Genomic DNA, 25,720 nt, shown 5'->3' on the forward strand with positions numbered 1-25,720 from the left:
GTGCTTTTTCATCCCAGTCCACATGTGATAATTGTTAAAATAGCTTGGCATATGGAAAGGGATTGATGGAATCAGGACCAGAAGAAACTGGAGTGAATTTAAATAACCATTGTGTGGTGTAGCTTAAAAAAAAAGAAAAAAGAAAAAAAGACTCCCTTAGGAAACTATTGCCATCTACTTAAAAAGGAGAGGTAAAAACTATTACTTTCAGAAGCTTCTTTATAACCCATGACTGTTTTCTTGGTTCTATTTTTAGGTTTGGAGATGTCTCTTTGCAGGAAAGTATCAATCAGGAAAATTTTGAACTTCTAAAAGAATATTACGCAGTATTTATGGAAAAGATGCCTCCTGATTGTAAGTATGCCATTTTCAGAAAGCAACAGTAATAATTTCTTGATTATAGATTTTCAGGACAGGTCAGACATAGAGGTCAATGGGAGAAAGACGCATGGGGTGAGGATGGGAGAGAAACTTTGAGATTATCTGAAACCAAGAAGTCTGATTGCCAAGTTGGCATGGCTGACACCTGCCTTGATTGCACTCTTCGTGTCCTGCTGCTCATGCTAGGACGTTAATTTCAGTGCCACTGGAAAATACCAAAAATCTAAAATAAGGCGCTCATAATTAGAAATCTCAGTTGAGTTCAATAAAAATTTTATACAATTCTTAACCATAAAGAAGACTTTGAGAAATGTTTAACTTCCTAGGGCCCCTTGGGTGGCTCAGCAGTTGAGCATCTGCCTTTGGCCAAGGGCGTGACCCCGGGGGCCCCGGGATCGAGTCCCTCATCAAGCTCCCTGCAAGGAGCCTGCTTCTCCCTCTGCCTGTGTCTCTGCCTCTCTCTGTGTCTCTCATAAATAAATAGATAAATCTTTAAAAATGTATATTTAACTTCCTAGTGTATAATCTACACCTGATAGATTGCACAAATACAAGGAGGAAATCAGATAAAATACAAGTTCTACAGGTAATAAAATGCAATATGGACCAAGGAACTAATTCATTCAATATAGTCATTACAATATTTATGTGAAACTATTAAGGCATCCAGGCCTACACAAATGTATTTAACACTTTGGAATAGTTTGTGTTTGTGTCATTGTTCAGTTCTTTTTCCCTCAAAATTAAGCACATAACATTTAAGCAGTTCATAACCGCAGAATCAAAAATGTACTTGGAGCTCATCAATCAGTAGTAGAAATATGTTGAAGTATTGAGATATTTACATGATGAGAAACTAAGTTTTAATAAAGTAGGGAATATTTTAATAATTTTAACCAAAAACTGTAATAAAACTCTACGTGTCATCTAATCACTGGCAATTTGTTCACTCATCTGTATTCTTTTTTTTTTTTTAAGATTTTATTTATTTATTTATTTTTTTTAATTTATTTTTTATTGGTGTTCAATCATCTGTATTCTTATATTTAACTTGAAAAGCCTTCCATGACACACCATTTAGGACTTTTCAGAATCCCAGTGAATCTTACATCAAAATATTATAATGGCACATGTAAGTTCAAGTGTGGATAGTTTGAAAATTTCACCTGCAGGGTTTTTTCCACCTGTGGTTTTTAAATTATTTTATTTCACATAAAATATTATTTTTTATGCCAAAATCAAATTAAGTACGGGAGACTTTTTGGCAGCCAGTGTACTTGTGAATTCTAAATTTAATTACTTGAAAAGTTAATAATATAAACAAAACTATTTTGTGTAAGTAACTAATGAAAAAAGGTTTATTTTAACTTGGATGTAGGTGGGTAATTTTTTTTTATGAGTCACCTGAAATTTGGAAGGAATTCTCAGAATTTTTTTTTTTTTTAATTCTCAGAATTTTTATAAATGACTCGATTTCTGTCCTTTTAAAGCATGGTCATGGGACAAGCAGGATCAGCATCACATGGGAACCTGTTAGCAATGCAAATTCTCAGGCCTCTCTGCAGGTTTATTGAGTTTGTCATACAATCTGTTTAATAAACCTTCCAGGTGATTTCTATTCCATAGTAATGTTTGTGAACCAATGATATGCCATAGTTACTCAAAATATATATTATATTTAAAATTAGTTTCTTAGCAAAGTCTGTGAAGGACTTCGATACTGTATATATAAAACTATCATGTCACCTTAAAAAGAAATGTGGATGAGTCTTTGTTGAAATATGTATAAGTCACGAGTAACTTATTGTCTGAGATACGAAATTTTTTTAAAAATGCCTGCTTTCAAGTCATTTAAACTCATTCACAGGAACATAAGTTCAAAAAAATTTGAAAAACATGAGGCCTCATAGAATATTCTGCTAATTAACTATAATTAAGTGTGTTTACAACTTGTAAATATATTTCATCCTTGAAAACAGGGTGGACTTTTGCATCAAACCAATTATATTTTGTTGGTTAGACAATTGTCTCAACACCCTGAGTTTTTCCTGATATTTTGTTTCCTTCTATGTCAACATATTTTTGAGACAATGCTGTCATGGATATGGCACAGAATTCCGTGATTTTACTTTGGTTGTTTTCCATAACAGAAGTCCAAACCTGATCTGTGTAATAATACTGACACATGTAGGGTTAACTCCTCATGCAGAAGTGTAACTCAAGCATCATTTGAGTTGCACTCTGTTCAAGGAAGGAACTATAAAATTTTATTAATAATGTGAACAGAAGTTAAACTCTTTGTAAGGAAGAAATAATTACCATCCTGGATCATACCCATAATTCATATAAGCCATTATTTTTCTTTCACAATGAAATTAAGGGATAATTTGTGTCAATGGCAAAAGGATAAGTTAATCCTCTAAACACATGACTTTCACTTATTAATCCTTTCTGGATGTGCTGCCCATTAATTTAGTAACCCTGGTTTTTTCCCCCATGATTTATTAATTACATAGTTGAATTCTACATGTTTTTCCGGTCAATAATTTCCCTTTCTTTCTGAAAGAATTTTATTTATTTATTTATTTATTTATTTATTTATTTATTTATTTATTCATTCATTCATTCATTTATCTATTTATCTATTTATTTAATTTAATTTATTTATTTATTTGAGAGACAGAGAGAATGAGAGAGAAAGTTCAAGCGGGGAGAGGGAGAAGAAAACTCTTCACTGAGCAAAGAGCCTGACGCCAGACTCGATTCCAGGACTCTGGGGTCATGAGCTGAGCCGAGGGCACACACTTAACCAACTGAGCTACCCAGGCGCTCCTCCAAAAGAATATATTTTTTGCCCTTAAGAGATGTCCCCTTTCGTGATACTGGGATTGAATGAATAAATCCATTTCAATGTGAGGAAACATACATGATGGGAGACTGTCCATAAGTACAAGGAAAGAAGGAATAAAGAACCCACAAAAAATGGAGGGATTGTCAGAGATTGAGGGTCATCAAGCATCTCTGTAGTTAAGTGAGAAGCATTCCATCCAGAACAAGGTAAACAACAACACATGCACAGATGAATTACAAGGAAAGATTCAAGAGAAGCTGTTGGATTTGGTGATTAGGAGCACAGATGACATTCCATGGAGTCATTTACACAGAAGCATGGAATGGAAACCATTTAAGAAGAGCATCTGTGTCGTACAAGTAGACGAGCGAAAGCCACCCTCCCAGGAAGGTTTAGAGTGACACAAAGAATGAAAAGATAGATTGAAAGCAGTAGAATCAAAGAAGAGGGTTTTCCTCCTTTGCTTCTCTTTAGTCTCATTTTCCAAGACAGATGAAAAATTTAAATTTAAAATTTTAAAGATGCAGAAATTGCAGGACAGTGGCAAGGGGCTGCACATCTGCTCGGGACTCTGCCCAGAAGTCTCTAGCCAGCAGCCCACCCGGGGCCCCGAGGGAGTGGAGGGGACTATGCCTCCCTAGTGATAACAGAGACACAACATTAGGAGGAGAGAAGGAGCATTCTGGCTTTTAGGAAAAGAAATCGGCCATGCCTGGCTGCCGTCCCTATAACAGCCCAACAAATCCAATAAAAGGTCACGGATAATTCCTTAAGATCACTGTTCTGAGTAAATAAGGTTTGGAAAGAGGCCAGGTGTCGTTTAGGCTGCTGGTCTACCACTGTCAGGTCTTCCTGGTCCCCTGAGAGCTACAGAGGAAAATGCCCTGAAACGGGAGTCTGCTCACACACATTGGACTCACTTTAAAAGTCAGATTGGTCATGGTTTTCCCTGATATCCAGTCAAATTCTTTTTAACATAACCATTAAAAATAATTCTTTAACTATAATTTGTAAAAGCCGTGCATGAATGTCAAGCACTCTGATGTCTAGTTTTGTCAGGCCAAGATTTATTTAACGGGGTGCAATTTATTTGAACCAAAATATTGTTGTGTCCTTTGAGCTTATATTTTCAGTTAACATTTTCCATTTTTTAAGTGTTTTCGTTTATCTTACCCCTCATTTAAAAAAATAAATCAATGGAACAAAACTGGCTCAGCGAAGGGTAAAATTAGAAAGAAGATTATAATATTAAAACTCAAAATAATATGAAATCTATAAAAAGTAACAGTACCCCATTAGGACAAGAAAACCTTCATATAAGAGTATTTCCCAGCAGTAGGTGAAAAAGAAAAGCTGAACTTATGAAGGCAATGTTGCACACCTAAAATGAGACTTTGTTAAGTCAGAAAATGGATCAATTCACCCTTCATCTTTTCTTCTTCATCAAATTCTTCATCTTTTTTCGATGAAGAATCTTTTTACTGAGGTTCGATTTGCCGACGTAGGGTATACAGAACTCCATCTTTCTAAAACTATGGCCAGGGATCCCTGGGTGGCACAGCGGTTTGGCGCCTGCCTTTGGCCCAGGGCGCGATCCTGGAGACCCGGGATCGAATCCCACGTCGGGCTCCCGGTGCATGGAGCCTGCTTCTCCCTCTGCCTGTGTCTCTGCCTCTCTGTCTCTCTCTCTCTGTGACTATCATAAATAAATAAAAATTAAAATATATATATATTAAAAAAAAAAAAACTATGGCCATATAGCCATTGAAAATTCAACAGGAGCTGTCAAATAGAGGCGGGAAGGCTCTGGGAAAGCGTGATCGTTTTCTCCTAGAACGAGTGTACGGGAACGGCCCCCGAGCGAGATTATTGGATTTAGTTCCTCTAGGAAGTGGGAACAGAAGAGCAAGAGCGAGCAGCCAGGGTGCCACTCGCCGTCACCCTCTCCGGGGGCTGAGCTGACAGGTGGACACATGGGGCTCTTACTGGGAAGCAGGCCACCAGCCGCCCTGCATCGCTCGCCCGGTGCTCGGGTCCAGGGCCCGGCACCCCATCCCTGGCCTCCACCCGCCCTGCGCCTCCTCGCCAAACCCAGCGGCCCCCAGAAGCCACCTGAACTCAGAAAGGGGGAGATGAGGCAGGGCACACACCTCGGAGGACACTAACAGACGCGCAGGCCTGCGGCTGTGCACATGCACACACACGGCCACTCACCGTCACACTCAGGCTCGCGCCCCACTAAATGCCTTCCGACAGTCTGAGTCTTTTCAGTTAGCAAAGAGACTTTCTGATACAAGCTGAATATTTCCCAGGCTTTAAAGTAAATCTCTGGGGCTCCTGGGTGACTCAGTTGAGCGATTGACCCTCGGTTTCAGCTCAGATCATGGCCTCAGGGTCCTGAGGTCGGGCCCCATATCAGGCTCCACACTCGGTGGGGCGTCTGCCTCAGGATTTTCTCTCTCCCCCTGCCCCTTCCCCTGCGTGCCCCCTCTCTCATGCTCTCTCCCAAATAAATAATCTTAAAAAAAATAAATCTCTAAATCATTAACGTTCCCCCACACGTAACAATCCTAGATCTCTTCTGATTGATTTGCATTAATAAATATATTAATATACGTCATATAGAATAGATACATTTATATTATATAATCACACACACACCACACACTCTACATGAGGATGGCCTCTCAGCATCTACACACAGTGGTGCCAGAGACTACTGTCCTACTGTCAACAGGTTCAGCTGCGGGTGACATGAAATCTGCAGGACCCTTCCCCCACCAGCTCGCCCCCTCCCCTCAAATACCTCTCCTCCTTGCTTCCTTCTTACTGTCTGTAAACTTGGGTGATGAGTCAGGAAGTGCAAGAAGGTGGGGAAGGGGGTCTGAACCAGACACGTTCAGCTCGCCTAGGCTGGACTCCATAAAACACAGCCTCATCGATCCTGGCCCGGCCAGGAAAGCACACTTAGGGCATTTGCTGCAGAACGTGGGTGACAGACATGGGGACAAAAGGGGGAGAAATCCACCAGGGATGCACAGCTCCCCACCCCCACCAGTTGGCAAGAGCAGGGGCCGCTGTGGGGACTGAGGACATCAGCTGTGGGGACTGAGGACATCAGCTGCTCTGGGTTCCTCAGGGTGGGAGGCTGTGCGGGGTAAGCCGGGACCCTGCACAGGGCTGCCCCCGCACCCGGAGCCTGCGGCCTCCCTCCTTCCTTTGACCTCCCCCCTTAGTCTTATTGTGTGACCCGAACCGTGAGTCTACACACAGCAAGCAGCCTAGGCAACAAGGGCCAGAGGGACACAGACACAGATAGATCTGGGGGGAGCCAGGGCCCCGCCACTCAGCACCTCCTCTTACTTTCATCCGTGAACAAACAACCCCAGACCACCCGCATCTGACTGTGGGGTTGGCGGTTCGTGTTTCAGTAAAGCCACTGGGGGAGTCTTCGCTACCGTAGGAGTTGGGAACCACCAGGTCAGACTTGCAGAAGGCCATAAGTGAGCTATCAAAGTGTAAATTTATGTGTCATGCTTCATTTCTACCCTAGACTTGAGTGTAAAAGAAAGTGAAATTCCCAGAATATTGAACTGTTGTATCTTCTATTTATTTGCCATTCACTGGACATTCATTGACCTAAGTGAAACGTGGTGTAGAAGGCAACTGAGCGATAATCATGACTCTGGCCAACATGCGATTACCTTGACTTATGCCAAGCCAACCTAATGTGTCTAAGTTTCTCAAGCAGAAGGAATAATCTGAATACCATAGATTTTTGGCATTTTCAACAAACGTGAAGATACAGGAAGATGTAAGGCTCAAATTAACACATGAACGTTCTTCCAACAAAACTATAAATTACTGTGTAATTAACTTACTACTACTAATTTCCGTTTTGCAGATGTCCAACTTTGATACTGTGTTCCTGTCCAGATATACAATTGAAAAATCCAGTTACTCACCCAAATATTTTACTTATTTTATTTCAAACATATATGTATTTGGAAACATTCAGATGGCTGAGGCAATTTTCACGTGTTATCCATATGCTTGGCATCGCATAGACATTAAAGATGAGTAAAAGGTATTGGCAGTATAGGAGACATTACCCTATAATGTAGGACTGCCTTCAGGTTGGAAATGTTCCAGAAAGAGCAGATAAAAGTGGAATTTAAAGATTACTAGCTGTCTCCAAATTTTCTGTACTTTTTTTTTTTTTTTTTTTTGTCTAAACCTGCTCCAGCCAGCCTTTGGTCTACATAACTGTACTGAAACTGGTCTTTCGGGGTTTCTGTATTGTTAAAGCCAAGGCTCAGTTCTCTGTCCTCATCCTACTTAATGTAGTAATAGGTTTGCCATCGTTATTTTTTTCTGTCTTTCATCACTTGCTTCCAGACCGCGGCACCTTTCTGTGATTGCTCCTACTGTCTGGCCGCTAGTTTTCCACCTCCATCACTGATTCCTTGTTAAGTTTCTGACCCCCAAACGTTGGAGGGTCCCAGGATTTAGTCTCTGGAGGCTTACTTTGCTCCTGTTGAACAGGCTCATTGCTTTAAATACCACCTATTAATTATCGACCTCTGTACCTACATCAGCAGCCCATCTCTCTTCCTGGGCCTCATTTATCTTGCTCATCACCCCAAACTTTGTCCCTGATATGCCCTTAAAAACCTACTTTTCCTATAATCATCTCCATGTCAGTTTTTAATCAATTCTAGTTTTTTTGTTGTTGCTTTAGCAAAAAAAAAAAAAAAAAAAACAACTTTGAAGTCACCCTTGACTCTTCTGTTTTTTCTCATACCCCACTTTCAGTCCATCAGAAAATTTCATTGGCTCTATTTCCCAAGAATGTGCCACCAGTTCCCACCACCTATATTTCTACTTCTCTAGACAAGTCCTTATTATTCTCACTTTCAGATTATGGCAATAATGTCCTTCTGGTCTCATTGTTTCCTCTCCCAACCTCCCTGAGTTTTTGTCACTGCAGCCAAACTCCTCTTTTAAAAATGAAAATATCTCCCTCTGCCTGTGTCTCTGCCTCTCTCTCTCTCTCTGTGACTATCATAAATAAATTAAAAAAATTAAAAAAAAAAAAAAAAAGGGATCCCTGGGTGGCGCAGCGGTTTGGCGCCTGCCTTTGGCCCAGGGCGTGATCCTGGAGACCCGAGATCGAATCCCACATCAGGCTCCCAGTGCATGGAGCCTGCTTCTCCCTCTGCCTGTGTCTCTGCCTCTCTCTCTCTCTCTGTGACTATCATAAATAAATAAAAAAAATTTAAAAAAAATAAAAAAATAAAAAAATAAAAATGAAAATAAAATCATGTAAGTTATTAAATTCTTCCAATGGCTCCTCTTTTTTTGGTAGACTAAAAAACCCAAATTCTTACAGTGGTCTTGAAGGCTCCCTGTTATGGCAACAAATCTGCTCTTTGTTGTCTTCTCCTACCTCTGTCCCCCTCCCTTGCTCCACTCTGCCCCACATCGACCTCTTGCTGTTTCTTAGGACTTTCCCTTGGCTATTTCCTCTGCCTTAAATGCTTTCCCCATATGCAGATCCTTCACTCATCTCCTTTTAGTCTTTCCCCAAATGTCACTCTCTTAGGCCTTTCTTGACTGCCCTCTTTAAAATTGCAGTCTCCCATGCTGGTCCCCTTCTCTATAACATCTGCTGTCATCTACCTACAGTTTATCATTACCTCGTTGGGCTCTCTCTCCTTGGAACACAAGCTCCACGAGGACAAGTCTTCTTGTTTATATTTTGACTGTATCCCAACTACCAAAAACATTATCTGGCCCAGAGTTTATACTCCATAAATGCTTCTTGAATGAATGAATGAATGAATGAGATAGATGAGGTCATTTAGCTGAATGTTTTAAAGAATCAGAGAAGAATCGGGATCTTGTCAATAATCTAATCTAGACTCTGCCAAGGAGCACTACTTCTGCTAGTAATTGTTGGGCGATAAAAGGATTCCGTAGTCAAATGGTTTGGGAACTCACATTATCTCTTTGAAAGTTATGGAAAGGCCTGTACCATACTCAGCAAATGTGTTATGTAAAAGACCAAAGGGTAAATGATTCAGGCTTTAAGGGCCAGATGATTGCTGTTAAAACTACTCACTAGACACTGCCATTGGGGTGCAAAATGAGCCATAGACAACGTGTGAATTAATGAACATGGCTAAATTCTAATAAAATTATACTTACAAAAAACACTGAACTGACTGGGTTTAGGCTTCAAGTCATAATTTTCCAGTTCTGTTCTATGGTGTCTAAAGCTACTTAATTTGTTGAAATAGCATTTTATTGCCACATATGTATGTATATATATATATATGGCATATGTAGCAAAAATATATAATACTCATGAGCATCTTGCCAAATGCCAAGTGCTTCTCAGGATATTTTGAGAAATACTGGCCTAGTGCAACCTTATTTGCTATGAGAGGCTAGGGATCCAAGATAAATTTTGTTAAGTTGACACACCTCACTAGGAGGAGAATAGGGACTAAACTGTGTATTTCCTGACCGTCAGTTAATCCTGACACTCAGTTAAGTATTCTTTTCACCTTTATGGTGCTACTCTCTCACTGCTGTAGATCTAAGGGCTGCAATTTAAAATTGCAGATTTAGGGGTGCTAGGGTGGCTCAGTCAGTTCTGAGCATCTGCCTTCGGCTCAGGTCACGATCCCACGGTCCTGAGATCGGACCCCAAGTTGGGGTCCCTGCTTGGCAGCGAATCTGCATCTCCCTCTCTCCCTCTGCTCATGCTCCGTCTCTGGCTTTCTCGCTCTTGAATAAATAAATAACATCTTTACAAATAAATAAATAAAATTGCAGATTTAAAAACGTTTAAATATTTCCAGCAGCACTTTTACTTTCTGTTTATAATTTCAACATGCTTGTAATTACAGATTTATTTTCAGCTCATTGCAAAAGAAACTCTGATGCACTTACCTCTTCAAGTTTTTAATGCTGTCTGATTAATAAAGATTAAGGAAGTTGTTTTCCCTGATATGTCTCTTTTTTCCTGAAAGTCATTTCTGTGACTTTTTGAAAGGGAAAGGGATACAAAACAGTGGTCAGTTTTAATTTTCTTTGTACAGGCAAAACCACAGACATAGACTCCTAGCGTCCAATGACTTGTCCACTGGACTGAAGCAACAAACACAAATACCACCAATAACAGAGATAGACGTACGTACACAAACCCACACACAGGGCCACCTGCCCCAGCATCGCTCTCCGCTCTTCCGTGTTACTTCAGGGTCCTCACAAATTAGATACGTCTGGGTTTTTGGTGAGCCTTATTCTGCTCTAATTTGTACAGGACAAGTCCAAAATCAGTCTTTTAGATTAATTCATCTTTACATTTTTTTCTACACTCTTTCTTTCTCACGGGGGCTCTCCTGTCTGTTGACTAAGTAGACTCGGTCCTGCATTACAGTTTCTACCAGTCATCCAATATTGGCCAGGCTCCCAGGAAACCAGCCTGTAAGTCTGCACAAGATGGCATGAAATCAGAAGATATGAATCCAATTGAAAGCTCACTTAGGCAAATCACTTGATGTTTTGAATGTCTCCATTTCATTATCGACTAAATGAGAATAATTAATATGTATATGCCAGTACTTCAAAGTACAGTCTCCCATTATCTCACCGGAGAAAGGAAGTTCATTTTTCCAGCGTCAGTTCTGTCCTGAGATGTCACATTGCACTTATGAATGTCAGAGTGATGGACAGTATCATGACAATATGCACTTTGAGTTTCTCAAGGGACTTATGTTCCTCCTGTGTATACACACGTCAACTTATTGATCCAGTTAAAATTGATTGTAAAGCTCTGCCTATGATTTGAACCAACCGGCCTCTTTTGTGCATTTGATAGATTCTTCTTCTCTGTCTTGTCTGCATTCCTTCAAATAGCTATCTATATTACCTTTAATGAATTGTTTTATCATGCTTCCCATGGAAAATGGGAAAACAATATCTGTCATGCTTCACACTGAGTTTGGAGTCTGCTTGAGATTCTCTCACTACCCCTCCCCTGCTCACTCTGCTCTCTTTCTCTCTCTCTCAAAAAAAAAAAAAATTGAGTTGAGGAATCTGTGTCAAGTCCCTTTTCATACTCAAATTTTCTATCTGTGCATAAAACTGTCTCAGGTATCTGAGGAATGTAGTTTGTTGAGAGTTCTCTACCTACAAACCATCCCCCAACCCTTTGAAATGACTTGAAACTGGAGAGTCAGTATTCTCTGATAATTACTGCTGCTTCTGATGTAATCACTGCTTCTCTGATAATCTTTTTAGAAAGCATATATTCCTTTGTGAAATACTCTGATAGCATTCTGATAGCACTAAGATCCTGATATCATCACCATTAGAATAAGTTCATTGACTCCAAAGTGAGGAGTAAGGTAGATATTAAAAATCTGAGGTCTCACCTTCCCTTTTGGAAATAAATATACCTTAATTAATTCAAATCTTCTAGGACTTCTAGAAGAGTTATATCCAGCAAAGAGCCCAACAATTAAAGGTAACTAAAAACTTGTTCTGATTTTTAATTAAATATCAACTAGCAACCTATGATTTTCCTTTTTAAATCCTTTTTTCCAACTCTAATTCACTCTATTGAGCATGCTACGCTCTCAGACATCCACTACTTACTATTCTACTTTCCTCAACCAGCAAGGGCAAGGTCTTCTCCTTCATTCTGGAAGCACCTTTATTTCATCATGCTTCCAATTCTGCAAAACAAGGCTCCAGATAAAGCAGAACTCATCTTTGAAGTCAAGTAAGGGGGAGGAACTCAAGACTCAAGGATAAAACTATCCTTATCTGGTGGGTCAGAAAAGAGAAGTCTGACAACATGAGTAGAGTAATATATTTTCTTGCTAACAATAAATATATGAGAATCTCAGATTATAAAACTAGAGCTCACTTCAAGTCAAAAAAGGAGCTTATATGAATGAAATAAAATGTAGACCCTGGATTCTTGTGACCTATTTTCTTTTCATTTTGGAGCCTCCTAGAGCAGCTTTATTTCCATCATCTTCTCCCTCTATTTTACCTCATTCGTACCTCTCTTAATACCTCAAGAGTTCTCTTTTTTATTCTGTTCAGTATGAAATATTCGCGATCTCATTCCTACTTGCCTCCAGGAGCCCAAGGAAGTAATGTGGAGGCCTTGGCTATTGGGAGAAAGCCCTGTCTTCCCAACTGTCTCCCTGCGTTGTTGAGGCTATCATTCTGGCAATATGAGAGTCAGTTCCTTCCATGTTACCAGAGAAGTGAAGGAGCATGGAGTGCTGAACTGTTCTTTTTTGGAGATGGCCTTGTTATGCATCTGTGTCTCTGTGCTGCCATTTGGTTTGGCATATTTCACTGGCAGCCTGGCTCATACATGGTCAGGGAGGGGGCACTGGAATTACCTCAACAGCTGCTTCCCTTTCTGGCCTAAGCTTTGAGAAATCTGTTCTTGCTTTGGTTTTCAGACCTTTAGTGTGTAATGTGTGCTCTCAACAGGACTAATCTTGCTACTCTTGTCAGGGTAAAATAAAGGAACTTAGAAGTTACCCTGGGTAAAAGAAAAGGTGGCCATTCAGCTGCCTTCTGTGCTAAGGACCTAGGCCGCTTATTTGAACACACGCATGAGTATCCCAAGCACTGCAACTTGGCTCACAGGGAGACTGAGCTGCGGGGGCACTGGGGTGGCTCAGTCAGTTAACCTTTTGATCTTGATTTCAGCTCAGGTCATGATCTCAGGGTCATGAGATCGAGCCCAACATCAGGCTTCACACTGAGTTTGGAGTCTGCTTGAGATTCTCTCACCACCCCTCCCCTGCTCACTCTGCTCTCTTTCTCTCTCTAAAAAAGAAAAAAAAAATACTGAGTTGAGGAATCTGTGTCAAGTCCTTTTCATACTCAAATTTTCTATCTGTGCATAAAACTGTCTCAGGTATCTGAGGAATGTAGGTTGTTGAGAGTTATCTACCTACAAACCATCCTCCAACCCTTTGAAATGACTTGAAACTGTTTGGAGAGTCAGCAATCAATCATGACTGTCCTCAAAAAAAAAAAAAAAAAAGGAAAATGGGAAAACAATATGTTATAATTCTGCTCTCCTCCCTTCACACAAAGTCCCATGGACTTCAATGTCAAATATTAATAAGGAAATTCCTAAAGAAATTTTAACCCACTGCTTTTAATATATTTTAACAATTACTTTTAAAGTTTGTCTTTTCATTTGCTGTGGATGATGCAAACTTGAAATTCATTTAAAAGGAAACAATGAAAGTGCATAGGTCAAAAATATTATTCAGCTCTGTTCAGGTAGGGAGTTTGATATTTGATTTCCTATATTGCCTTTTTCATAAATTGTTAAGTTGGAAATACAATTTAGATAAAGCCAGTTTCACTGGGGCTTTTTTCTATATTTTTCAAGATTTTACAGCATCTGAAAGAACGTAATTTCCAATTTTAAGACATCTCAGTGGCTTTCACCTAATTGCTTTTGTTTGCTTGCTAGTACATTTAACTCTAATTATTTCAGAATTAATTATAGAGAAGACTTGATATCACAGAATATAGTACTAACCAAGGTGGACTGTGAAAGTATTGTCCTTTCTATGTTCATTTTTCATATGTAGAGATACAGGCCCTTCCAACTTCTTTTTTTCTTCCTTTGTAATTCTGATTATTTATTTATTAGGTAAATTATCCCAAGTTTACTCATATGAAATCAGAATCATCTTATTTGTGCTCACAGATTCTGTGGGTTGGGTATTTAGACCGCGTGTAGGGATACTTTATGTCCACTTCATGATATCAGGGACGTCCACTGGAAAAAAGATTGGTGGCGGGAGAGGGGGTCACTTAAGTGACCAGGAGCTGGAGTCCTCTGCAGGCTTCTGGACTCACATCCTAGCACCTGGGCCATGCGGACTCAAGGCTGGACTTGGCTGAAACCATGGAGTGGAGGGCCTAAACAGGAGCTTCCGTGGGGTTGAGCTTCTCCAAACATGGTGCCTGGGTTTTTACAGAGAACACCTCAGAAGAGGGAATACGCACAGCAAAGTTCAAAGAGAATCAGGCAAAGAGTCACATAGTCATTTATGACCCGACTTCCAAAGTGAGCATCACTCCTGCCTTACTCTGTTACAATCAAGACCGTCACAAGCCCACCCACGTTCTGCAGGAAAGTACACAGGCTCCACCTCTCAACAGAAGGAGTGTCAAAGAATGCGGAGCCATGTCTTCAAACCATTGCTGTAGAAGTGATTGATGTGCTGCTTTACAGACACATTCTGACTTATTTGTCTTTTTCTCACCTCTAAAGCAACAATACACATCTGCAGTATGGCTGGCCAGTGTTAAAAACACCGATACAAGCATGTGTTTTTACCTTAGCATATTTTTTATCTCAAGTGATGAAAACCTTCACTCAAACTGGCTTGAACGATAAAGAAAACTTATGAACAAAACTGAAAATTCCAATGGTAAGACAGGCAGCCCTTCAAGGGAAAGTCGCTCCAATGGCTTAACAGTATTGAAAAGACACTTTCCTGCCCTACTTCATCCCTCAGCTGCTCTTAGTGTTGACTTTATCCTGCATCGGTCGTCTAATACCAAAGGATGGCAGGTGTGAACAATTATCCCCATGTTCAACCAAAGAGATAAAAAGGACTTTTCTTCCTCTTCCACATTTGAGTCCTGAGTTTCACTCAGCTGGGGCAGGACAGGTCACTTACATATACCCCTGGAATAATTGCTGAAGTCACAGTCCAGTTCTACTGGCTTAGTTTTAGATGCCCATCCCTAAAGTAGTCCTGATTTCACGGCAGCTGGGATTACAGCAGTTGAGTTCAGAATGGGGGTATGATTGATCCATGTAAATTTTGTGGCTGCTATGAAGTAGGAAATGGGTGGAATAGGCACTGGGAATTCAGCTTTAATTTCCATTTCATCTTGAAATACTCTCTGGCAATATACAACATTTGACCATGAGATGAGGAAGCTATTGCCTTGGCCTCGTTAGCATCACACATCAATCAGCTAAGAGTTTACAGGCCCATTCCTGTTCACTTGTCTGCACTCCGCCTTTGATTCAATTCAATGTCATGTTAAAGAAACAAGGAGAAAAATTGCTATAAATAGTGACTCTGAATTCGGCTATTTTGTGCCCTTGGGGAGTGATAAGAAAACAGTCACAGAGTTTGTGAAGGTTTGTGATTCTGATCTTTGTGGGTACCTGTATGCACCTTACTTTAGATAAATTCTGACTTTTGTCTGGGAAAGTAGGCTTCCTATCTGAGACTGTGAATGCTTTCCTAAGAGCTAACGTCTTCCTCCATTTTTCAGAGTTGACACAATTTAACAATGTAGGCACTTCTGCCAAGACTTTTATTAATTGTTTTCCACTTCAAGTTGATGAAGCATGGCAGGGTTATTGTCCTCATTTTGCAGTTGAGAAAATAGGGACAGAGGGTTAAGCAACTCACCTACGGCCACATGTCAAAGCAGGGACAGAGCTGGCATTGGAAATCACTTTCCGGGAATCTTGGCTCCGCCGTGCTTGCTTTAAAAAAAAATATGAAAGTTTCAAACAAACAAAAAAGGAACAGATCATGAGATAACAAACACTAAGGAATCCATCACTCAGCCTCAGAAATGTTTTAAGAAAAAATACAGGTAGAATGAAAGCCCCTTTTGCACCCCTTCCAGTTCCAATCCCTCACCTTTCCTTCCCTGAGAAAACTAATATCCTGAATTTGGTGTTTTACATTCTCATACACATTTTTACCCCATATATATTATCCATAAAAATATGTAGTTTTGCATGTTTAACTTCATATTATTATTTTGTATGAGTCCTACAATTTTTATTGTTTTGCTCAACATAGTTTTTTTTTTTTTTAATTAAAGATTTTATTTATTCATGAGAGACGCAGGGAGAAAGGCAGAGACACAGGCAGAGGGAGAAGCAGGCTCCCTGCAGGGAGTCCGACGTGAGACTCGATCCCGTGACCCCAGGGTCATGCCCTGGGCTGAAGGCAGAGGCACCCGGGGGCCCCTCAACATAATTTTTACTCTATATTCATACTGATATATACATATATAGTACAGCATGTTTATTGATTTTACCCATTATATATATAATATTATGTTTCATGAATATATAATTTATTCTCTTTATGAACACTTAGATGGGTTTTTTTGCTGTTGTTTAATATTATAAATAATAATGCAGTGAACATTCTTGTACCTTTCACCCGATTACTTTCTTGAACCCCATCTGAAACAAAAAATACTCTTATTGAGATAGGCATGGAGATTCAATCACCCTGTCTAAATTCTGTGCTGGAGTAATGCAGGAGTGAGTAGCAAAGGCAAGACTTATTGGCTGTATTTACATGTGAAGAAACTCATTTTAAGTCTAAAAACCGATTCATATTCCTGTATCCCAGGATTTCCCGTTGGTTTATCAGAATCTATCATTATATCTTGGAATCTCACTTACTAATCTACAAACTGGTTATTACTAACGATACTTCTTTCCAGAATCAGACCTAAATTTCTGTGACCTGTAGGATTTTTGTCAGGTTGAAAAAAAAAAAAAAAAAAAAACTGGCAACAACTAAAGTGTTGAATTGGTAGAGATGTGCTCTGAATAAAGCAAGTTTTATCATTACAGAAATAGAAATAGTGGCCTAAAAATTTTTAAGAACATCAAGATAACTTCTTTTTAAAAAGCATGCCCTGGGAAGAAGGAGTGAAATTTCGATGGGACATCATGTCTAGCTATCCTAAAGCACTATCTTTATGGGGTAGAAATAGACAAAAGATGATCCTCATTTGGCTTCCATTTTGGATCCTTATGGTCTATTTTAAATGACTGATGGAAAAAATCTTCATATCAACAATGAAACTAAATTATTTTTGAAAAGTCATTGTACTTTATCCTGGATTCTCAGAATTCTGAAGAAGTGGTTCATTGTGTTAATATTGGAACTGCCTTCTAGTACCACCGGCTAATTGTGAAGACCCTAGCACAGATTTAGGGAAAATTGCTGGTGTAGGAATTTGGAGCCTGGAATTTTTTACTTCCTCTGACTATGAACCTTAGGAAAGTCACTGAAGCATCTTGGACGTGGGGTTGCACTGAGTCAGTAATTTGCAAATTTTTTAGGTTGACTCTATGTTGTTACATCAATTTTGAGGCTTGGGACAATCACCATCATCATCATCACATGGAATAGAACAGAATATATTCAGAGAACAGTGTATGCACTAAGAGTAAATATTTCATCAAATGCTTGTTACAGAAGGGTGTGTATGTGTGTGTGCGTGATGCTGTGGGTAAAATCCTCATTCCGTATTCCTTTCAAAAACATCCAAAAGCATTAATACCAGGTGACTTCAGAAAGTACCGCAGGGACCTCTCAGATATGGTTATGTCCCTATTTAAAATTCCCTAGTTGCTCTCATTTTTTAGGATGAAGTCCAGATTTCCCAGCATAGCAAAAAAGGCCCTTTGTAATTCTTGCCTCTGGGACCAGGCCCTGCGAGGACATAGTGAACTCTGAGCTCGCTGCTTCGACAGTGCTGCTTCATGTCGCCACACTTCTGCTTACGTTTTTCCTTGGGCCTCACATGCTTTCTGTAGCCACAAAGCATTATCTTTGCTAGAAATCCGTCCACATCCAACTATTCTTCGTGGAACTGTGCATCCCTTCCCTTGGGTCTCTGTTATTATTTTTACCGACTTACTGCCGTAGCCCACAGTAGACTTCACTACAGTTAGTAGTGGTTTAAAAACCTATCTCACCCTACTGAACCATAGACTTTGAGGTCAGATCTCTGTATCCTAAGAATTTTGGTTCTCTCCTTTTCTTACGCATATACTGTGCTCTTCTCCCTTTCTTTTAAAATAACGTTATTTTTTTAAAAACCGCAAAAGTTCATTTTAAATGTCCAAATGACATGAAAGGGCAGTTGAAAAATCACTCTAAATCCTATAGCCTAACAATGACTGATGCCTTGCTCTGCCTACATGGTTGTATGGAGAGATGTAAGCACGCACACATATGCATACAATGTTGTATGAGTGAATCAATTCACTGATCTGACCAATTTTTCCTTCCAACAATGCCAAGGACACCTTTCCTCTTAATGATATACCCATACATAATTTTAAGTGACTGCTTATAACGTCAATTCTTTAAGGGCAGTGATGGTAGACCTGACTTCTCTCACGCTATATCAGTGAAAAAAGTGGCATCATTGTCCTTAACTTTCTTTGGTCAGCCATAGGGTCCTGAGCTGGTTTGGTACTGCCTTCAAGGCATTCTACGATGCCTCCTTCCCTTTGTCTCTGGGCTTTGTCCTATTAAAATTTCTGTATTTCAGAGTCTCCTATTAGCAATGTGATGTTTTCAGTCAAACCTTGTCTATAAGAGAATCACCTATAGTTACATAGTAAAGGTTTGACTTCTGATAGGTTTTTTTCCATTTAGTAACTAATGCAGTGAAATCATGCACGTTATTCATATGAATATTTTTACTATCATCACCCTAATGTAGGTATGCATCTCGCTTGTACTTGACCTTCCCCTATTCTGTAGTCATGACATTCAAGATGGCATATAATTGTTGTCAATGAATATTTTTATTTTACCAACCACTTTCACTTGTCGTTAGATAGAGATTCCCAGAATAGTTCATCAGGATACTTCCCCACTCTCTGGAGCTAAAGTCAAGAACTACACAGATGTATTATTTTAATACAGTGAAACACCTGGTACAGTTTGGGGAACTATGAAGTCACATTATGATCACAGTTTATTTGTGTCGTGTTTGTGTATGTGTGTGAATGTGTGTGTATATGCAGGTGTATGTGTGAGAGAGAAATCCGACTCAGGAATATATCAATTTTCCTTTGCTGTGACCGGAGAGCCTACGTACAGTCCACATTATTCTTATGGATTTTCTCCTGTTTTCAGCCTCGATGAAAACTCTTAGGAATTCTTCGTCCTCACGATGTGGCTTCAACAGTAGAGCACGTTTTCATACTTTATAGCATTAATCCAAAAACTTTCTTAGAAAGCCTTTTTGTTTCCATCTTTATAATTCTGGTCTTGACCCCATCTCACCAAGTGTCAAGGATGTCTGTGACATAATGTTCGTTGCCTTAGGTTTAATATAAAATGCATGCCATCTATTACCTATGCTTTAGCTATTAGGATGTAGGGATCTGAACAATCAGTCATTTCCTGCTTCCTGTCTAGTTATCTCATATAATTAACTCTCACCCCTCATGGTTTCCCTCTCTCCATGCCATGCCTGTGCTCCTCAACAGCAGTGGTTGAGGAGGATAGATTTTGCCCTCAAGGAACATTTGGCAATGTCTGGAGACATTTTTGGTGGTCACAGGAAGGGTACTACTGGTTTCTAAATGGTGGCGGTCAGCAATGCTTAGGTCAACACCTTACAATGCAGAATAGAGGTCCATTCCCCACGACGAAATGTTACCCAGTCCAAAAAGTCGGTAGTGCTGAGGTCAGGGAATCTTGCTTAGAAACTGACTTTGTGTGTTTTATCTGAACCTTCAGATTTCTTCCACCCCTGAGGTGTTTGGGTTAACATATCCTCTTGGTTCAGACTAGCTGCTTAGTAGCAAAAAGTGGTTATAAGATATTAAGATATAAAATTCTATCTCCTGTCTCATATTGTGTCGTGCTTTGGTTGAAGTCCGGCAGCAGCCAGCATCATCAAAGATGCTTCCCTTGTTAGGAAAATAACAGTATATGAAAATTGACATTGCCACAATAGCACAGAGTAGGTCATGGAGGAAACTGAGGCATATTTCTAAGTAAAAGAATACAGCCGGAGAGATTAATAACTATGATTATCCTCAGAGTAATAAATATGATTATCCTCAGATGTTCTCTGCTCCAAATGTTATTTGTTGTTATGGAAATTCTACTTGCACGTACATTGAACAAATCTCCATGGGAAGCTTAATATTAACACTATCTCTCTTTCTTCCTTTTTTTTTTTCTCAGACATTTCACATTTTCAAGAACAAAATGATTTAAAAGGACTACTAGAAAATCTCCATCAAAATATCCAAGCCAAAAAAAGAAAGAATGTAGAAATCATGTGGCTGGCTGCAACGGTAAGCACTCTCCAGCCAGATCTTTGTCCCTGTCACCATGATGTCCAGCGACCATCCCTGGGTACCCGAGCTGTAGGGTCCAACCTCTACACTTTGGGTTATCGGATGCCATCCTCCATTATCTAGGGGATTAGGCATTCTCAGTGCTGGTGGTAGCTCTGTCAGTACATTAGAACACAAGGTGGAAGAGGAGGCTCTCAAGAAGAAAGAATTTTACTCTTGGCTTTTCTGGTGGATGCTGGGTGTTGTTTGACAATTGGAGGCTCAAATGAAGCGTCTGTGGTCTCCTTTCCATCACCTGTTGTGATGTCAGTCGCCCGTTATCAGGATGCTGAAGTGCTGCCCTAGAGACAGACGGTTGCAGCAGAGTGCAGCTAGCGGATCTCACGCACGGCCTCCGTCAGGCTCCTGGACATACTGTTCAATTAAGGAGCTTGTAATGCGTTTGTTAATTTAGATATTAGCGTAGAATTTATTACCGATGGATTGCTCTTGGGGTGATGAGCTGTATTTTCTACGGTTCTTCTTCATGTAGTGGTACCCTCAGGGGAGAAGTTGTGCCTCATTTCCCACCCCCGGTTCTAGCACAGGGAGGGAGAGAATAATGCCTGTGTTTTTTAAACTCTTGTCTGGCAACCACTCAGGCATAGCTCACACGAAGTTGTGAATTTTGTTAAGCAGTCAGACCCGAAGATCCTTTCCTAATAAGAGGATCTTTTCATCAGAAAAGGCACACGTTGGAGATCTTTGTGATGAATGCCATATTTGTAGGCGTTGCTTGTGTAATTTGGGGTTCAGCGACTGATCTTCTAACATAACTCCATTCCTTCTGTATCAATAGCATATAAAACAAAGCCTCATCCCTACTGCCAGTGGTCAATCAGAATCCAATATGACTTACCCTCTTCTGGGAAAAAGGAATGGATGATTTACCATGAGTCTATATAAAATAATTTACCGAGAGCAAGGCAGGGGAGAGCTGCTTTAGCTTCCCTTCATGCCCTCTTGGAGCCCCAGGGAGGAACATCAAAGGTAGCCATATGAGACATGGCTTGCAGGCAGCTCATTTACACCGGCCCCATTTAGCACCACACTGCAGCGCAGGAAGGTTGTTTTTAATAGTCTTCCCCCCACCCCCCACCCCCGGTGTGTCTGCTCTTTCTATCTTCAAAGACGGCTATGGTTGTTAATTCTCACAAAAATTGCACACGGAAGGTCGTGAGCTATTTTTGCTATTTTACTAATGATAGGATAATAGGAAGGTAATTTGATCATTTCCCAAGGCTTTCTGACAGCTTCGGAACAAATACATATATCACTGTATACGTATCATGAAGTGATGCGAATTGCTAAGTGAAGGATGTACGTGTGCGAACACCAATGTGCATTTTCTCTTCGTATATGTAGTTTTACCGATTGAATATGTAAAAAAAAAAAAAAAAAAAAAAAAAAAAAAAAAGCTTTTCCCATGAGTCTTATTCATTCGTGTATATTCTTTTTAAAACTTAAACACTGACCAAATATGGCTTTCTCACAACCTAACTGTTGAATGGGTGATTATCTGCCTTGATAAGTGCATGACACCCATAATGTGCAAGCTGAGCATTCCGTAGGAACACTGGCTTTATTATTACAGCATTTCTGTAGGGCGACACCTCAGTTTCAATGTCCTCTTTGTAATTCAAGGACTTGGATAATATTTTGCATTTGAAGACATATAGAAATTCCCTTTGACATTTTCCAAAAAGCTGTTCTCTCTATTTCATTCTCATTTATTTATTTATTTAATTTATTTTTAAAATGTATTCATCCGAGAGAGAGAGAGAGAGAGACAGAGGGAGCACAATGGGGAGAGACGGGGGAGAGGGAGAAGCGGACTCCCTGCTGAGCTGGGAGCCTGACGTGAGGCTCCACCCCAAGCCCTGGAGGTCATGACCTGAGCCAAAGGCAGACGCCTAACCAACTGAGCCTCCCAGATGCCCCTTCTCGCCTATCTTTTAAAAATCTATTAGTTAAATATTGCTGTGTTCTATTTTACATTCTCATTGAAAAAAATATAAAACTACTTGGTTTTGTCTTGATTGAACTTTAAGAAATAAAAAGTAAGAATTTAAGGAGACCACATGCCAATGAAGTGAATTAAATTAAGTTCATATGGTTCAAAGAGCTATAGAAATAAGGAAACCAAGACTCAGCCTGTCCCCTCTGATTGAATTGCCCTTACCTCCTCTTGATGCTAAATTTAGAACACTATCCTCAGGAGGATAGTGGCATATAATAGAAATAACACGTTTTAAAGAATATTCATTCTTTTTAAAAATCATTATCACATACATGGCCATTGAGGTCTATATTTCATTATTATGAATATAGCCAAGTCTTTGTTATTTTATATTAAAAATTCTGAAATACACTTTATTTGAAAAGATTAGGGTTTTCCAGATGAAAAAAAGATTTTATGCTTGTGCTTTCATATTTCTTGAATCAGTTATATTGGAAATAGTGACAATGTACCAAAGGTCTAATAAGGACTTGTAAATCCTAGTCTGATATCAGAATCACAATTAAAACATGGTAAAAACCCTTGATAAAGCATGTTAGTATATCTTTTCCTCACAGCAGATAACTGTTAAGGCCTCCTTGATGGCAGGTAATGAAGCAAGACTGTATTATATCACATTAGATTTATTTTAAGCACATATTGATTAACATTGTTGACAGTAATGTATAGTGTTGGCATCTCATATGAGAGCCCTGCCATGGCACAGGGAAGAGAAGAGAACGGAATGATTCACCTGCTAACCAGAGGGCAGTGAGACAAGAGATAATTGTGGCTCAGAGATTTTTCTCTTAAATTACGTTGGGATAACAAAAGAAACAGAAAAGGACAGAAGCTAACGGCTCAAGTCATGATCTCAGGGTTGTGGGATCAAGCCCCTGCATCAGGCCCCACGGTCAGCTCAGAATCTGCTTGAGGTTCTCTTGCTCCCTCTCCCGATGCTCCTAAATGAATGAATGAATGAAAAATAAATAAATAAATAATCAATCTGCTTGAGGTTCTCTCGCTCCCTCTCCCTCTGCTCCTCTATAAATAAATAAATAAATAATCTGCTTAGGGTTCTCTCACTCCCTCTCCCTCTGCTCCTCTATAAATAAATAAATAAATAAATAAATAAATAAATAAATAAATAAATCAACCAACCAACCAACCAACCAATGAACAAAATCTTTTAAAAATAAATGAAAGAGCCAATCATTATGAACTTTCTTAGCGTTGTACCCAGTACAGTAGAGGTGCGATTAACAGTGACCATTTGGTGTCCTCACTCTTACTAGTTGCATCGATGAGGGGCTAGCAGTTCAGTTACCTGCTGCAGTGGCAACATGTGGATGTTTGAAATCTCATAACCTAAAGCCAAAACTAGCAAATGTTTCTTAAAGGTAAAGTAAGATGTTAGCTATGTAGGATTCAGATCAAGTGTCTGATCCAGGCACTTGGATATCTTCCTTTCACGATTAAGGCATCGCTCCTGAGCCGTGACTGTCTCCGTCATCCACTACAGCCAGGCCTCCTCTCAGGGAGCACGGCTGCCTCTGCCGGACACTTACCACTTCCTCCGGCTTCAGCAGCCCCGCACCTCACACATCATATACAAAGAACTACATAAATTCAATCTGTTCCACTAGCTTTTGAAATGAAAAGATAATGTTTTTCATTCGCTAGGGCAGATTGAACTAATTGACTATCATAAATTAACATAAATCTGGTGTGTTTAGATAAGAAGTGTTTAGACGAGTCCGACATTTTAGAGTCATCTACAAATGAGCAATAAACTGTTTATATGCCTGTGTTGCAGATTTGTCGCAAACTAAACGGTATTCGTTTCACCTGTTGCAAAAGTGCCAAAGACAGGACGTCGATGTCAGTGACTCTTGAGCAGTGCTCAATCTTGAGAGATGAGCACCAGTTGCACAAGGATTTCTTTATCCGAGCCCTGGATTGTATGAGAAGGTAGCCCATATGTCTTCAACTTTCTTTCTTATAAGGTCATTTTAAAGCTTTGTTTCATTTTTTTTTCCAAATACATATTTTACTGGCAGACTAAATATTTAGTGACTTCACTGCATTTCCATGGCTCATAGCTTGTGGCATGAAAGATAAAATAATGTTAAGTATTCCCTCTACTAGGCAATAAAAAGAAAAGGTGGCTGGATTTTGATAATAGCTTATTAACTCATTTAGATCCAAGTTGTGAAGGGCTCTGGTCCTTCCATATATAATACTTGAAGAACAATTTCTTTGCATATTAGTAATTATGAATATGCACAAAATAAAACTAAGTTGTTATCCAAACAAAATCTTTCCTAACTACAGTTCACAGATGATCTTCCTAATGTCTTATAGGGTCTCTGGGTCGGTCACCTCCTAAAATTATTTTCACATCCCTCATCATAAAGATGGGATGACACTGATACTTTAGAGAATTAGTGTCGTTACTCTGCTGACATTCCGAATGCTATGCCTGAAGTCATGTTTCTTGATTCATTTCCACGGTAATTAAATCTAAAGTGTAAAAGCCATAATGGGAAGGAAAAAGTGTCTCATTCACAATGTCTATCAGCAAGGACACACGTTAATTAAAAAGTTAAAAGAAATTGTGTCTCTGCTGAAAAGACTGACTCAGAAGCACACCAGCTAGTGTGGGACAGCCTCTCTGTTCCCAGAAGGAAGTGTCCTGCGATGCTCTAGAGAGGGTTGCTTCTTCTCCGGCATAGCATTAGCTTCCACTTTTTTTTTTCTTTTCTTAACCGCTGCATTCTTTCGTTGGGGACGCGGATGCTTGCCTGCGCTTGTCCTGTGCCTGCATGTGTTCCCCACCAAATGAGAGATTTCTGAGCCCTCTCTGTTACCGCATTTCATGTCTCTTGGCATTTTCATTGTTCAGTAGAGTTCTATCGTGATGTTTTGATAAATGTATGAGGATGTCTTAGAGGCCTGACATGACCATCTCGGCCATATAAAACGCATTTGGTTGATATAAAAAACTTCTTTTAGAAATAATCTCCCGGCACTAATGGGAAGAATTCCGAATCTGAATCTGAAATCTTCTGATGTGCCTAAAAAGACTGCATACGTCACCATGGATAGAACAAAGCCACCAGGTAGGGAGAGTAGGAACATAACCATCTTATAGGCCAGATGCACCAGAGGACTACACTGATTCAACAAACAGGAATTATCTGGCAGGTGCAGTTGTTGTTTATTTAAGGCAGGGATAAAAGAGGACCCTTAAATTAGAAAAACAGTT

The 25,720-nt window shown here is 39.7% G+C and overlaps 1 protein-coding gene across 11 annotated transcripts in view; it reads left to right on the top strand.

Moving 5' to 3' along the window:
* Positions 1–25,720, top strand: part of INPP4B (inositol polyphosphate-4-phosphatase type II B) — a 366,072-nt gene that overhangs the window by 296,934 nt on the left and 43,418 nt on the right. For all 11 annotated transcript variants that reach the window (XM_038564555.1, XM_038564564.1, XM_038564554.1 and 8 more), the window contains 3 exons: positions 257–354; positions 20,299–20,411; positions 24,269–24,423. In XM_038564555.1, the coding sequence (XP_038420483.1) occupies positions 257–354; positions 20,299–20,411; positions 24,269–24,423 (366 nt within the window). The remainder of the gene's footprint in view (positions 1–256; positions 355–20,298; positions 20,412–24,268; positions 24,424–25,720) is intronic.

The sequence above is a fragment of the Canis lupus genome, chromosome 19 (assembly GCF_011100685.1).
Source record: "Canis lupus familiaris isolate Mischka breed German Shepherd chromosome 19, alternate assembly UU_Cfam_GSD_1.0, whole genome shotgun sequence".
Lineage (NCBI taxonomy): Eukaryota > Metazoa > Chordata > Mammalia > Carnivora > Canidae > Canis > Canis lupus.